The sequence below is a fragment of the Hevea brasiliensis genome, chromosome 5 (assembly GCF_030052815.1).
Source record: "Hevea brasiliensis isolate MT/VB/25A 57/8 chromosome 5, ASM3005281v1, whole genome shotgun sequence".
Classification (NCBI taxonomy): Eukaryota; Viridiplantae; Streptophyta; class Magnoliopsida; order Malpighiales; family Euphorbiaceae; genus Hevea; species Hevea brasiliensis.
The window spans coordinates 12,286,972-12,303,186 of NC_079497.1; the positions used below are offsets into that span (position 1 = coordinate 12,286,972).

The following is a 16,215-nucleotide window of genomic DNA, read 5'->3' on the forward strand; positions in this document are numbered from 1 at the left end:
TTTTTTAACTTTTAGAAATAGATAAAAGCACTATAAATTTAGTTAAAATAGTGGATAAAAATTTTTTAATATATGAAATTCTCATCAGCAATTTTATGTTGCAATATCACCGTGAGTCTAAAACAGATTGATAAGTTACTTTTTATTAAATTATTCAATAAGCTTTTCTATAGAAATTATGACAAAAAGGATGAATTTATAAAAATGCTTGTTGAAATATTTAACAAAAAAAAACTCATCAATTTTATCAAAGAGCAGCAAATACTTATCAAAATATTACTAATTAAATACATAAAATTATTGATAAGAACCATGTGCATTAAACAATTTTTATGTTAACTATTTTTAAGAGTTAAAAAATTTATTTACATCTAAAATGATAAAATGACTTATTTAACCTATTTTAAAAATTTTAAAAATTTATTTAATTTTTTTTTTAAATCATCCCATACTTTTTACCTACATAAAATCTACTCTTTCCAAGAACATCCTTTCTACGCATCATTAATCCACTTTCTTCTTTCAACAAACCAAATCATACAATACCTTTCATTTTATTCCCCAGAAAAATACGAGTCAGGCACGGTTAAATTCGAATCAAATTAGCCAATTGAATCAATAAATTAGTTCTCAAATCCATTTGAATTTGATAAAGAAACGATCCAGTATGATCCGATATGACTCGTGATTCAATATGACCGATTAACCAAACTAATTCAATTAGTAAAAGAGAAGAGAAGGGGGAGGGAGAGGGGGATGGATCTGAATCGGAAAGAAAGATAAAAGTTTAAATTGTCAACCTTGCAAGCACTCTCCCATGCTATACTTGCCCTAATTTTTACCAAGAACTAGGATCCAAGACTGACACTGATGAATTACAACCCCAAAATGACCGAAATAGAAATCAAAGCCATCCACCGGTTCCAAAACAATTTGATAAACCGGGTAAGTATACCAACAATCCCAAACCTGTGGGAAAAATAGCATCCACTAAACACTCAAAACCAAAAGACTATGATGATAGAAACCTCCATCAGAACGGAATAAGGAAACCAAGTCTATGCTGATAGCAAACTGCATCAAAACGGACTAAGATCCTTTCATGTCTATGCTGATGATGCTGGTTCATCTTCTTTTTTTGCCTCTGCTTTTGCTTTTTCACCTTCAGCTTCACTGCGCTCCTTCGCTTCAACAGGTGCCTCTTCCTTTTCTTTCCCCTCGGTTTTACCATCCACAACGCTCAACTTCTCAAGTAATCCAGCAGCATCTGCAGCCTCTTTACTTTCTTCTTTTTTACCTTGAGTTTCAGCCACCTCTTGGACCGTCTCCATGAAGGTTTTGCAATCTAATACATTATGAAATCAGTCATGAGAGAGATTAGAAACCGATACTCCAAAATCCAATTGCACAATATGAGACAGAGTAGTTATGCAACAGAATAAATCTCAACAGGAACATAAAAGATCTATCAGTCTCAGGACAAAAGTGTAAGCCAAACCAATGAGAAAGTGATTGCATCTTCTCATCTGATACATATACAGCAAATGAACACTCATTGCAGTATTCTCTTATACTGGAAATTACCAAACAAGAAATAAAATACAATCAGGAAAACTACTACTAAGCTGATCACAATAGCTAGCATAAATAACAAGCTTTCAGAGTTCCATCATTTGGAATTTTTCATCCAAATAAACAAACACAGGAACCAACAATTCCCCACCTAGCATGTTATTGTCGGTATATTCACAATCATACATATCTTTCTCCACACTTTTATATTTAACAATACCACATCACAATGGACATACATACAAAGTATCAAACAGAATAAACTAGAACATTAGCAATATGAAGAGCACATAGTCTGTCGCATGCAATATCATGTTCACAAAACTAAAGCCAGAATGAGAAAAATTAGTTGACTCATGATTATTTAGCTTCATTCTCTCCACGCCCAAATAGGGCTGGAACAAGTTGTATCATTATTAAGAAAGAAAATACAGCAGTAAATTGTATCTTTCGTATGTATGTGGTGCCAAAATTATAATACACTGACAGCTAAACTAAAGTATATAAACACACATGCACACAGAGAGGAGACACACAACCACTTGACAATCTAAGATGGATACTTGGCAAGGAAAACATAGGTATAGTCATTGATCCGATGTAAAAGATCAACAATTTATGATGATATTTTCATTACATAGCATCTCTCTCCAAATCATTAGGAACTCATCACTATCCAGCAATCTCAGCAATGCTAAGTGGATAAAAAGTTTCCTATACATAAATAACACAAACCCAGAATTCTCTTGGTGAAAATCATATTTGAAGAAAAAAAAAAAGGAAGATTAAATACATTCAAAACAACAATATAAAATGATAGCAGATATCACAATTCAGAACAAAACCAATATTTAGAAGCAGTGGCAAATAAAGAACTGATTTGAGAATACATACTCTCAACAGAAGCAAATCTGATACAGAAGAGCTCATCCTTCAATTCCCCATCAGCAAAATCAGCAGCATGCCACACACATGATTTATCATTTCCATGATGCTCTTGGACATTGATTGAAGGCCCAACTGAAAAGTTAACACATACAAAAATCAAAGGAGAGAGTGAACACTAGATCACTGAGCTTCATTCCAATTAAAAAAAAAACAACCATACCATGATGGTAAAACAGTTGATAGCTGTAATACGAGGATCATCTTAGCAGTATTAGCTTAAATTAAAGAAACAATAGTCTCAACGATACTTGAGATTTTGCTGCGATTGATATCTTTCTCAGTAATCAAAGAAAGCGACAATTGCAAGGAGAGAGAGAGAGAGAGAGAGAGAGAGAGAGAGAGAGAGAGACCTAGATGATTAGCGCAGATCTTGAGAGTCTTAGATTGGCGCATGACAAGGCGAACCTTGCCAGATTCCTTGTGCTTCAGCAGCTTCACATTTCCAACTCCTCTCTCCTTCCACTGATTCCCTTCCTTATCAAATCTATACAGCTTCGCTTTCCTTTAATTAAAACAAAAAAATTACATTTAATACTATTTCATAAACATTAGAACAGAAAGCACGGAACTGTAAATAAATTATTTTTTGGCAACAAACGAAAAGGAAAAACCCTAGAAAAAGTGTAAGCAAAAGAAATTCCATACAGATCGAGGATGGGATCTTCCTCCTCCTCGCCGGTAGTAACAGCGACCTCTTCTAGCTTGACGATGGGGGCAACCTGAGCTCCGGTGTCCTCATCATCGGCGGCTGGTGCGTTCGCTTCCTCGTCTCTGTCTTTGGTATTGTGCTCTGGATCGCTCGTAGTAGCAGTACTCGCCATCCCTCGCTTTATATACCTTTCTCGCCGAAACTTGAAGAGAGAGAGAACTGAGACTGGGAGACTGGGAGGGTTAGGGATTTTATTGCTCAGATAGCAACACTTATTAACAATGATAAAGAAAAAGGCAGTGCTGCGTAGATGGTGGACCCAACATGCACAGAGCGTGACAGGTGTAAAGATAATTTGCTGAGTTTGAGTATTCTCCTGCGAAAGCTGAGGAAAATAGGATGACAAACTTTTACCGCTTTTACTAACCGTCAATTTTCAGTTAGCTGCTTTTGGGGTTAAATTTTTTTACATTCCCACGAGTTTTTGTTACACTTCCGTTCATTTTCATTATATTGCTATAAAATTTCTTAATTTAAACAAACATTATATAAAAATATCAAGTATCAGAATTTCATCACATTTCTGATTAATTAAATACATAATAATATTATATTATATAATAAAAAAATAAAAAAATAAAATATTAGATTAATTTTATATTATTCTCTCATATAACCTCTACTTTATTTTTATTAATTCTTTTTAAAAATTTAAAAATTATATTTTTTTCTAGATTAAGTATTGAGTGATCATACTACATGCAATGCCAGACTTTACAATTTCATACTAAATACATAAATGAGATATACAATAAATCGTTCCATATTTACCTTATATTTTTTACATTAATAAGAAATTTTCTATTTTAATTTATAATGTGATATTATTACGTATTAAATTAATTGAAAAATAGAGTGAAATTTTGGCAAAAAAAAACTTTTATAAAACCAAGTTGAAAAATTGTCATGTAACATATTTTAAGTTAAAGTTTATACAATCAGAAATATTATAACTTTAAAGTTTGACAAAAGGATAACAAATTTTAAAATTAAGTTACGGTTGATAAAAATTGGATCTGGCTTATTTTCTGTTAATGTAAGCTTTTTCTGCTTTTTTTTATCATCATTTATATTTTACATTTCTTTTAAGGTAATTTTAAAAATTACATATAATTGTAGGGAATCATTTTAAAAAAACAATATTTGTAATATATTATTGTCAGATATGAAAATAATTACGAAAATTTAATAATTGAAGTACAAAAGAAAAAATAAAAGATATTTATTTTTTATTTTAATATATAAATGAATCATGTTCAATAATAATAAAATAATAAAAAAAATAAAGATTAAAAAAAGATTGCTTGTTAACTTGTATAACGGAGTAAGTAGAGGACGTGTTGACGGAATTGAATTGAAAAGTTATATTAAACTAATTAAATTTATATTGAGTTAAATTTATTTTATTATTTTTAATTTATTTTAAATTAAATTAGAATTATATTTTATTCATATAAAACAAAAATTAAAATAAAAAAACAGTTTCATGATTTTGAATGTAATTATGTATATATATATATCTTAACATGATTTTTATTTCTCTAATTTTAATAATTTTAATTATAAATCAATTAAATTATCTTATAATTCTCAATTATAAATTTCATTAGTTACTCCCATTTGTTTTCCGGACGATAAATCGACACTGATCAACAAGACAATAATAATTAAACTGTAGAGCCTAATCGAACAAGGCTAGATCCGGCTACTTAAACGAAAATTTAATCAAACCCAAGCCCTCTTTCTATCCTCTTGGAGTACATTGTTATTTCTTAAAAAGCTCATCCTTACAGAGTAACATCGCCTTGTGAAGTAACATCACCATCGGTGAGAGTCAAGGTGCAAATGATCTTAAATTCAACCATGGAGGTCTGCTAATATGTTTAGTAAAGCCCAAGCTTATGCATCTCATTGATAAATATAAGAAGGGTTTTGAGATTCAATATGAAGGGAAATTCAATTAAAATCAATGTCTAGACACTATATTAAAATCATTTCATAACCAACCAGATACAAGGTGAACAAAGTACCAAAACTGAAAAAATTGAAGGGCAGAAAACATTTAAGCCTTATTCTTTGGCATCAGCCCCATTTGTTGTTGCATCCATAGGCTCAGCTTCTGTCGACTCCTCTGCTTTGTCACCCTTCTTAGCTGTGCCATACAAGAAATTGGCATTAGATTCCGGAAACAAGTAGGCAAACATACCGAGAGGGAGTTAGAAGTATGCTCATTCATTCATCTACAATTACCTTTCTTCTTCTTTCCACCACCTTTCTTCTTGGTCTTTGTACCCAAAGCTAACCACGCCTTGATTTCAGGATCATCTATTGTCTTGGTGGGCTGCAACTCCTGAAGAGGATGAGATGTGATCCTGTCTGACCCATTTGGCATTAACAAAACTGTGAATTTGATATGAGCAACTAGATCACCTGCAACACCAATGTTTAAACATAAATAGTCCTGCCTAAACCTCTTATTATTCCACCAAAACAAATAATTCCAACAAAATTCCCTCACACGCAAGTTTTACCAGGCTTCTCGTGAAGAACAGGATATGGCTGTAGAAGATCATGATTCACACATTCCACCAATCCCAGTCTAGCTCTTTTCTCTTCCAAGGATCTATTCACATAGAAAATTAACATGAATGCAAGGACAAAGAATGAAAAAAAGAAGATAATAAAATGATGTAAAAAGTGAACCTGGCAGTGAATGGCATGATGGGAAATTTCTGACTAATTTCACTGAAAATAAATCTAGAAGCCTTCATCTTCAAGTGATAATTCTTATCAACAGCTCTCTTGTAAATGGTAGTATGCTTTTCATCCAGCAGCTTAGGCTGCAAAGTGCAAAAACAATGCAAAAGAAATTTAAGGATCAACTTAGCATGATAATTACAAGAATATGCTGAGTTGTGTCATTATTGACTCCACAATTACCTTGCCTTCACCTGTGCTTGTAACTATGTCTATTCCATACACTTCGTTCTCCTCAAATTCTGCATCATCGACTCGTGTATCTGGATTGGAGATGCTCAATATAACTTTGTTCCCATCTATCACAAACTGCTTTAGCTGGTGGCTAAGAACACCTTCAACGATTTTGCAGTCATAAGCAGCAGCAACCTTCTGAATTGCGTCTGTCACATCTTTGTTCTGCCATAAATGAAGATTCAAAGAACAAACTGATTACATCTTAAATCAAGAGAAATGACCAATTATAAGCAAGGGGGAAAAAATAAAGAATTTGGTTGGCTTTTTTTTTTTTTTGGGGTTTAGTTTGGGAGGAGGAGGAGGGAGGGCGGGCGGGGGAGAAGCAAGTTTCAGAGAAAATCTTCCCAAATAAAATATTAACCATGTGAACCCCTTCCATAACCTCCTACAATCTGATAAAATTAAAAAGCCTCTAAATCCTCCACAACTAATCTTCCACAGCAAACTCTCTCCTAATGCCACATGGGAGGGCACAACATTGTAGCAATCAGCAAATCAGTCCACTTTTTCATGATTTTGTGCACACAATGTATGCTGACCTAGTCCACTACCTATGTTAAAAGGAATCATCACACCTCCCTGTAATCATGAAAATGGCTATTTGGGTATAATCCCCAAAAATATGCAGAAACTACGTACAACATATCAAGAATATTTAAAATTGGAAGTAGATTTGTGTCCGGCACTTCCACACATGCACAAACAACGTAGCATATGTACAAGGTTCAAACATGATAAAGAACCGAGTTCTAGTTTTAAAGCAACAAAACTTGTGTCACACAACAAAAATTCAACCAAAAATGCAGTATATAAAATACATATTTACCATATAGTTGAGTAGCAATCTATACTCTTATGATTATAAATGCACAGATTGCTACTCAATTGCATTACAAGTACACTTGTAATTGTAAATAAACAACTTGCTCAAAAAGGTATTTGGGCCAGAGTTGATTGAACACACACCAACAGTAAATAGATTGGTGTCAAGTAACAACCACAGCCATTTATGATATAGGCAACAGGGAAAGGAGGAAATCAATATTTCACTGATCACCTCAGCAAAGTTGCCTTTCTACTAGTACACAAAAGCACCATACTAATTTCCCTCAAGCTAGGCCCTAAGGAGACATTTTCAACTCAATCATAAATTAATTGATAGTGAAGTTACTTTTTGCCTTCCTAACCAAAACCTAAGAATAATCCAACCCTGTCATTTACCAAAACATAGAAACAATGAAAAGAAGAGTTGGCACGTTGCCCTATCACAGTAACTATGACAAAAAGCCTCACATGAAATTTGGCTTTAAAAAGTAATCATTATTTAGGGAAATTATAACTTGCCAAGAATCTACAGTAATTCTAAAAGCTTTTAAAAATGAGCAGCAATTACAATTAAAAAGTGAAAACAACTAATTACTGTTCTTGGGGCAACCAAACCGAACCGAAGAACCATACCGAACTGAATTTATTTTGATACTTTGATTTAGTTCTGGTTCCTCACTAAAAACCCAACCAGAACCGTACCGAACCAGAACCGAGAACCGAATTTATATATATGCTTTTTTATATTTTTTTTAGATGTATTATATATTTTCAATATAATTACATATACTTATGTATGTACATAAAATTATGAACTAAATACAACCTAATATTATATTTCATTTTTCTATATTTTCTTAATAATTTTAGTTATAAATACATTAAATTTCCTTATCATTTTTAATTATAAATATACTATTATCTTTTATATATATATATATATATATATATATATATATATATATATATATATATATATATTCCTAATTATATTTGTATCTTATAGTTAAATATTATATGATTAATAAATAGTTAAAATATATATTATATAATATACTCATACTATCATATATATAATATATTTAATCCTAAATTATATATACACCTTATAATTAAAGATTATATAATTTAGGTATATCTAAAAGTTATATTATATAATATATTATGTATTACTAACTCAATTCAAAACTAAATGTTATTTCAAGTATGACTTTTTAAGAAAATAATTACATAAAGTTGTTTTAAGAATCGAAAACCGAACCGGAACCGTACCGAACCGGAATCGAAACAACGAAGAACCAAACCAAGACCGTACCAAAATTTCAGTTTGGTTCTGGTTCCGAAGCAAACCCCGAACCAGAATCGAACACCCCTAAGTACTATCATATGAAATATACGTACATAATTCAAAGAGAGTGAAATATTTGATGGAGGGAGGAGCAAAATATTTGACAAAAAAGGTCCTGACCAACCTATTGATATGGCAGGACCATGATGCATGAGACTCCGCTAATGACAAGAAAAATGTAAAGTACACAAAGATGCTGAGAGGAAAGACACAAGAAAAATCATGCCTATCAGTGTAACTATGACTTGAAAAGCTTCACTGGAGCTTAATACTTAGCACAAATCATAGTTTTCATCATGTAGAGCATGCCAATAAAAGCATAATCTAGAAAAAAATAAAATAAAATTCAATGTACGCATTTAAAGTAGCATTCTATCACGCATTCAAGCTTATAAACATACACAAAAACGAAATAGTAGCACATAAAATATGCATTAAAAAAAGATCTGATGATCATTTTGCTACCATGCAAAACCAAAAGACACTCAATTATTGTTTGATGATTGTAAAGATATAGTTTTGATAGATGAGACGCGATAAGGAGTCGATAGAAAGCTAGAGTTTTGGAGAAGTACTCTAGAGTTAAAGGGCTTTAAGTTAAGTAGAACGAAACTGATGATAGGAAAGGAGTTCGTTTGGATGGAGTGGTACTGCCCCAAAGTAATCACTTTAAATATCTTGGCTCAATCCTTCAAATACATGGGGGATGTGAGGAGGATGTTAGTCATAAGATTAAAGCCGAATGGTTGAAGTGGAGAAGTGCCACGGGAGTTTCATGTGATCACAAGATTCCCAAAAAGTTAAAAGAAAAATTTTACCGTACAGCCATATACGACCGGCAATGTTATATGGTAGTGAGTGTTGGGCACTGAAGGAGTCGTATGTGTCTAAGATAAGAGTTGCGGAAATGAAAATGTTAAGATAGATGAGTGGTCATACTAGACTAGATAAAGTCCGTAATGAGTATTAGAGAAATGATAAAAGTGGTGTCAATTGAGAATAAATTAAGAGAAAAGATATTGAGGTGATTTGGTCATGTGAAACGTAGACATACGGAGGCTCCAATTAGACAAGTAGAGCACATTAAGTTAGAGGATAGAAAGAAAAGAAGAAGTAGACCTAAACTGACTTGGAGGAGAATAGTACAACATGACCTACATTTCCGAGGATTTAACCTAAAATCGTTTAGAATGAAGAAAGAGAATCCATATAGCCAACTACAAATTCTTGGGATAAAAGCTTAGTCGAGTTGAGTTGAGATTGTAAAGATATCAGCACATACTAGCAATAGGTAATCCAATAAAAGATGTAACAACCTAAAAAGCCATAGTATGGCAGAAATAATATTGGCAACAGGGAAAAGAGGAAATCAACAAACAATTGATCACCTCGGCAAAGTTGCCTATTTTCAAATTCTCAAATTCTTTGAATTTGCAAAATTCTAATTTGAAAATCTCAAGTTCACGTCTTACCAGAACCAAATGTAATGGACTTTTTGGGAATGACTGCCTTTATTTTGTAGCCCAATACATGATAAAGAACCGAGTTCTAGTTTTAAAGCAACAAAACTTGTGCCACACAACAAAAATTCAACCAAAAATGCAGTATATAAATACATATTTACCATATAGTTGAGTAGCAATCTATACTCTTATGATTATAAATGCACAGATTGCTACTCAATTGCATTACAAGTACACTTGTAATTGTAAATAAACAACTTGCTCAGAAAGGTATTTGGGCCAGAGTTGATTGAACACACACCAACAATTAATAGATTGGTGTCAAGTAACAACCACAGCCATTTATGATATAGGCAACAGGGAAAGGAGGAAATCAATATTGCACTGATCACCTCGGCGAAGTTGCCTTTCTACTAGTACACAAAAGCCCCATACTAATTTCCCTCAAGATAGGCCCTAAGGAGACATTTTCAACTCAATCATAAATTAATTGATAGTGAAGTTACTTTTTGCCTTCCTAACCAAAACCTAAGAATAATCCAACCTTGTCATTTACCAAAACATAGAAACAATGAAAAGAAGAGTTGGCGCGTTGCCCTATCACAATAACTATGACAAAAAGCCTCACATGAAATTTGGCTTTAAAAAGTAATCATTATTTAGGGAAATTATAACTTGCCAAGAATCTACAGTAATTCTAAAAGCTTTTAAAAATGGGCAGCAATTACAATTAAAAAGTGAAAACAACTAATTACTGTTAGGGCTGTGCACGGTTCTTGGGGGAACCGAACCGAACCGAACCGAAGAACCATACCGAACTGAATTTATTTTGATATTTTAGTTCGGTTCTTGTTCCTCACTAAAAACCCAACCAGAACCGTATCGAACCAGAAGCGAGAACCGAATTTACATATATGCTTTTCTATATTTTTTTTAGATGTATTATATATTTTCAATATAATTATATATACTTATGTGTGTATATAAAATTATGAATTAAATACAACCTAATATTATATTTCATTTTTCTATATTTTCTTAATAATTTTAGTTAAAAATATATTAAATTACCTTATCATTCTTAATTATAAATATATTATTATCTTATATTAATATATATATATATATATATATTAATTCTTAATTATATTTGTATCTTATAGTTAAATATTATATGATTAATAAATAGTTAAAATATATATCATATGATATACTTACACTATCATATATATAATATATTTAATCCTAAATTATATATGCACTTTATAATTAAAGATTATATAATTTAGATATATCTAAAAGTTATATTATATGATATATTATGTATTAATAACTCAATTCAAAACTAAATGTTATTTCAAGTATGACTTTTTACGAAAATAATTATATAAAGTTGTTTTAAGAACCGAGAACCGAACCGGAACCGAAACAACAAAGAACCAAACCGAAACCGTACCAAATTTTCGATTCAGTTTGGTTCCAGTTCCTAAGCAAACCCAAACCGAACTAGAGCCGAACACCCCTAATTACTATCATATGAAATATATGTACATAATTCAAAGAGAGTGAAATATTTGATGGAGGGAGGAGCAAAATATTTGACAAAAAGGTCCTGACCAACCTATTGATATGGCAGGACCATGATGCATGAGACTCCGCTAATGACAAGAAAAATGGAAAGTACACAGATGCTGAGAGGAAAGACACAAGAAAAATCATGCCTATCAGTGTAACTATGACTTAAAAAGCTTCACTGGAGCTTAATCCTTAGCACATCATAGTTTTCATCATGTAGAGCATGCCAATAAAAGCATAATCTGAAAAAAAATAAAATAAAATTCGATGTACGCATTTAAAGTAGCATTCTGTCACGCATTCAAGCTTATAAACATACATAAAAACAAAATATGAGCACATAAAATATGCATTAAAAAAAGATCTGATGATCATTTTGCCACCATGCAAAACCAAAAGACACTCAATTATTGTTTGATGATTGTAAAGATATAGTTCTGATAGATGAGACGTGAGAAGGAGTCGATAGAAAGCTAGAGCTTTGGAGAAGTACTTTAGAGTTAAAGGGTTTTAAATTAAGTAGAACAAAGACAGAATACATGCATTGCAAGTTCAGTGAAGGTCGAACTGGTAATAGGGAAGGTCGAACTGGTAATAGGGAAGGAGTTCGTTTAGATGGAGTAGTACTGCCCCAAAGTAATCACTTTAAATATCTTGGCTCAATCTTTCAAATACATAGGGGATGTGAGGAGGATGTTAGTCATAGGATTAAAGCCGGATGATTGAAGTGGAGAAGTGTCATGGGAGTTTTATGTGATCGTAAGATTCCCAATAAGTTAAAAGGAAAATTTTACCGTACAGCCATACGACTGGCCATGTTATATGGTAGTAAATGTTGGACACTGAAGGAGTCGTATGTGTCTAAGATAAGAGTTGCGGAGATGAGAATGTTAAGGTAGATGAGTGATCATACTAAACTAGATAAAGTCCGTAATGAGAATATTAGAGAAAAGATAGGAGTGGTGTCAATTGAGGATAAGTTAAGAGAAGAGAGATTGAGGTGGTTTGGTCATGTGAAACGTAGACATGCGGAGGCTCCAATTAGACAAGTAGAGCACATTAGGTTAGAGAATAGAAGGAAAAGAAGAGGTAGACCTAAACTGACTTGGAGGAGAATAATACAACATGACCTAAAAGCATTAAACATTTCCAAGGATTTAACCAAAAATCGTTTAGAATGGAGAAAGAGAATCCATATAGCCGACTCCAAATTCTTGGGATAAAGGTTTAGTTGAGTTGAGATTGTAAAAATATCAGCACATACTAGCAATAGGTAATCCAATAAAAGATGTAACAACCTAAAAAGCCATAGTATGGCAAAAATAATATTGGCAATAGGGAAAAGAGGAAATCAACAAACAATTGATCACCTCGGCAAAGTTGCCTATTTTCAAATTCTCAAATTCTTTGAATTTGCAAAATTCTAATTTGAAAATCTCAAGTTCACGTCTTACCAAAACCAAATGTAATGGACTTTTTGGGAATGACTGACTTTATTTTGTAGCCCAATACCCAATAAGCCACAAAATGAAACAACAAAGAAAGAAGAGTAAAAAAAGGAATTTAGTGAACATTAATATTGTATTTTTAATATAAAAAAAATTGTATTTTTAATATGCATAAAGAGGAATGGAAGTATAGAACTCATTTTGATTGCCCTATTAACATATTAAACTTCCTAGTGTTTTGCTATATGATTAACAGAAGCCCAAACTACTCTTCAACACTTTTTAGTCCATCAAGGGGGAGGAATCATTCACACAGTTCTTGAGTGCATTGAAAAACTTCAGAACCAAAAAAAGGATAAAATGAGTTGAGAAGGGATTGTTCATGCAGTCTTTGATTTGAGTGCATGAAAACTCCCCTGTCAGAGTAACTATGACAAATGCTCCATTTGGATGTTAATCCATAGCTTATCAAAAATGCTTATTCACCATTTAGGGGACAATCTTGGGGGAGAGAAAAGGAACCATTACCTATTGGCATTATAAGAAAAGTTGTACAGCATATAAACCATGCAAACAGCCATTCCAAAGCTATTTGGTGCTCTAGCACAACCATATGCATCAACAACAAATGCAACTTCCATAGACAATTAAAATTTTACTAAAATACCAAAAACAGGTTTGGACATGAGGGGAAAAAAAAAAAAGAAACAATGCTTAGCAATATGAAAACACAAAATTGAACTTAAAATTGACTAAATAGGATATCTTAAATTAAATAAAACAAGACGCCACAATCAGCACAGAGATGGGTCAAAAAGCTGTGTGTGTGTGTGTGTGTGTGTGTGTGTGTGTGTGTGTGTGTGTGTGTGAGTGAGAGAGAGAGAGAGAGAGAGAGAGAGAGAGAGAGCTATTTCCATATATACAAATAAATTACCTTCTTTCCTGGCCTTACAAGCCTTAAGGCAACTTCAGCAGCAGTATTTGCTGCTGCAATAACATCAGCTGCCCTGCCAGTAACTGGTCCTGCTTGAAGAACATGGGTGTGTGCCACTACAGCAATGAACCCATCTATATGGCATCCCATATCACTGCATCCCAATAGAAGCCCATAATTATATAGCTGACCAAGAAGAAAAGTTAATACAATAAAATAAACATAATTGTATAATAGGATATAGGAATAGGCTTACATCTTCACCATATCGCCTTCTTCCAACACTGTCTCATCGCTAGCAAGAGCAGAGAAATGACAAACAGTGTTGTTTACAGAAATGCAAGTAGGAAAGGCAACTCCTCTTTCAATTTTCTTCTTCACATTCTTGTACATGTTACCTGTTTGCCTTTACACACAAACAGCACTGACCCATAAATATTTTGCTTATAATCAATACCAAAGAAACCCATTTATGTAAAAAGCATACTCCCATTAGCATAGATTGGGGCTTACTCCCTGATATATGTATCTCCCTTCTCACAAATGTCAACAATCTTAGCTTTCGGTTTGCATTCTGATACTACCAACTGCAACGCCTCTGTAAAAGTTCTCACCTTTCAGCGCAAACTCGATGCCAAATGAAACCCAATTCAATGGAACACAGAAGTATCCAGTAAACTAGCTCAAAATACTAACAGTGGCTAAACATCAAAGAAAGTCAACATTTGTGCACCATGAAAAGAGAAAACCAATGTATAATTGCACATACACGTACACACATATAATGCAGATTGCAGAATGAGTAATATCTATATACATGTACATTAAGAGATAGAGATATTACTATTGACGATCTCAGCCGCGCTCTTGTATTTGGTGACTACTTCAGGAGAAGTGAGATCCAACTCCTTCTCCTCTCTTTCATCGTCCGACATCGTTTCACAGCTTTGATAACTTTCAACACTCCTAATCACCAGGAAAACGACTTCGAGTCAATTAAAAAGCAACAATAGAGCATTAAAGGGCTAAAACGATACCGAAAACGAAATAATTTGATCGGAGAAGAAGCAGAACCCACAGAAAACTTGGCGGCGAGTATAAGTTAACTGCTAGGGTTTAGCAGAGATAAGATAGAGTGAAGCAAAGCAGAGTATATGAGGACGAGGTGGCTCACTGGACTGCTAGGGCTATAGTCCTTATGCCAGCGTTGCTTATATAGGAACCTTTTTTTCCCTTCTCAGGCTCAGTGGGTTTGTTTTACTTGTTTATTTATTTATTTTGGGCTAATTAACAAGGCCTGTTTGGCGACTCCATTTGGGCAAACAAAAATAGAGAATTATATGTCTTGCCTCGTGTTAATCATTTTTAACTTTAATTTATTACTATAAAATCTTAACTTTTATTTTGTTTCTGACAAATCTTTTTATGCCTACAATAATAAATTTCTAAATTAAAAAAAAAATTATCATTTTAAACTCATATATCCTTTTTTTTCTCTCTCATCTTTTTAACCATTTTTTTAATTAAATTTTACTATAGTATTTGATTTAATTCTATCACAAGTTTGATTTAATATCCGATTTTAACGACAGTTCATTTATGTCATTAATTTATATGTAGGTGTGTTTATCTATTAAAAAAAATATTTAATATAAGATAACTTAAAATATGAAATTTAATTAAATTTCCATATAATTCATAATTAAAATTTATTTGTCCTTGTTTTTAAACTATCCTGAGTAGTAAAATTAAAAGCAAATAAATAAAATTTGCTATAGAATTCAAATAAAATTTATACCTAATAAATTTATAGCAATTAACAAACATATTGTTGGATCTAGGGGTCTAATGATAATAAATAATTAGTGTAATACTAATCTACCTTGAAAGTATTTATGTTGAGATTATAAGTCCCAAGTTTAAAATTGAGAAATTACTTCAAATCAAAATTGAAAGAGAGCAAGAAATTGAAGGAAATATCAATGAGATACTATAATATAAATTTTTCTTTTATCTTGTGAATCTTAAATGGTTGGTTATGATAGCTCAATTCTAGATGTTTCTAAATTTGTTAGTGTCTCTATTTTTAACTTTTTCTTAATCAAGGGAAGTAAAATGAAATTTTCACTTTTGGGAAATGCAATTTTATTTTTGAAAGTGTTTTCATTGAAAAATTTATCAAAGTAGCTTTTCAACAGTTCAAACGGATCAAAAATTCGAGTTAAAGTAAAAAAGTTATGAGTTTATGAATATCTAAACTTCTTAATGTCTCTATTTTTAACTTTTCTTGATCAAGAAGGAGTAAAGTGAAATTTTTCACTTTTAGGAAATGCAAATTTGTTTTTGAAAGTATTTTCATTGAAAATTTTATCAAAGTAACTTTTTAACGATTCAAACGG

The 16,215-nt window shown here is 32.2% G+C and overlaps 2 protein-coding genes across 2 annotated transcripts; both read right to left on the reverse strand.

Annotated features, from left to right (window-relative positions):
* Window positions 1–770: 770 nt before the first annotated feature.
* Window positions 771–3,435, reverse strand: LOC110639190 (ran-binding protein 1 homolog b). Its single transcript, XM_021790029.2, has 4 exons — window positions 3,166–3,435; window positions 2,871–3,022; window positions 2,467–2,592; window positions 771–1,345 (listed from the first exon to the last, which is right to left on the reverse strand). The coding sequence occupies exons 1-4, from the start codon at window positions 3,339–3,341 to the stop codon at window positions 1,107–1,109; spliced, it is 693 nt and encodes a 230-aa protein (XP_021645721.1). The 5' UTR covers window positions 3,342–3,435; the 3' UTR covers window positions 771–1,106.
* Window positions 3,436–5,159: 1,724 nt separating this feature from the next.
* On the reverse strand, window positions 5,160–15,056 carry LOC110639189 (ERBB-3 BINDING PROTEIN 1). The gene is made up of 10 exons (XM_021790028.2): window positions 14,895–15,056; window positions 14,661–14,782; window positions 14,330–14,414; window positions 14,073–14,222; window positions 13,817–13,970; window positions 6,170–6,385; window positions 5,933–6,069; window positions 5,761–5,852; window positions 5,480–5,659; window positions 5,160–5,381 (listed from the first exon to the last, which is right to left on the reverse strand). Exons 2-10 carry the CDS (start codon window positions 14,749–14,751, stop codon window positions 5,299–5,301), a joined length of 1,188 nt encoding a protein of 395 aa, XP_021645720.1. The 5' UTR covers window positions 14,752–14,782; window positions 14,895–15,056; the 3' UTR covers window positions 5,160–5,298.
* Between the last annotated feature and the right edge of the window lie 1,159 nt (window positions 15,057–16,215).

Bases quoted from the DNA above. Each gene is read 5' to 3' on its own strand.
- LOC110639189 (XM_021790028.2), bottom strand. From the start codon at position 14,751: ATGTCGGACGATGAAAGAGAGGAGAAGGAGTTGGATCTCACTTCTCCT. The intron at 13,971-14,072 runs GTAAGCCTATTC...ATTGGGATGCAG, and splicing joins GAAGGCGATATGGTGAAGAT to TGATATGGGATGCCATATAG. The intron at 5,382-5,479 runs GTAATTGTAGAT...TGTATGGCACAG, and splicing joins TGGTGGAAAGAAGAAGAAAG to CTAAGAAGGGTGACAAAGCA.
- LOC110639190 (XM_021790029.2), bottom strand. From the start codon at position 3,341: ATGGCGAGTACTGCTACTACGAGCGATCCAGAGCACAATACCAAAGAC. The intron at 3,023-3,165 runs GTATGGAATTTC...TTTTAATTAAAG, and splicing joins GAAGATCCCATCCTCGATCT to GAAAGCGAAGCTGTATAGAT. The intron at 2,593-2,870 runs GTCTCTCTCTCT...TTAACTTTTCAG, and splicing joins GATCTGCGCTAATCATCTAG to TTGGGCCTTCAATCAATGTC.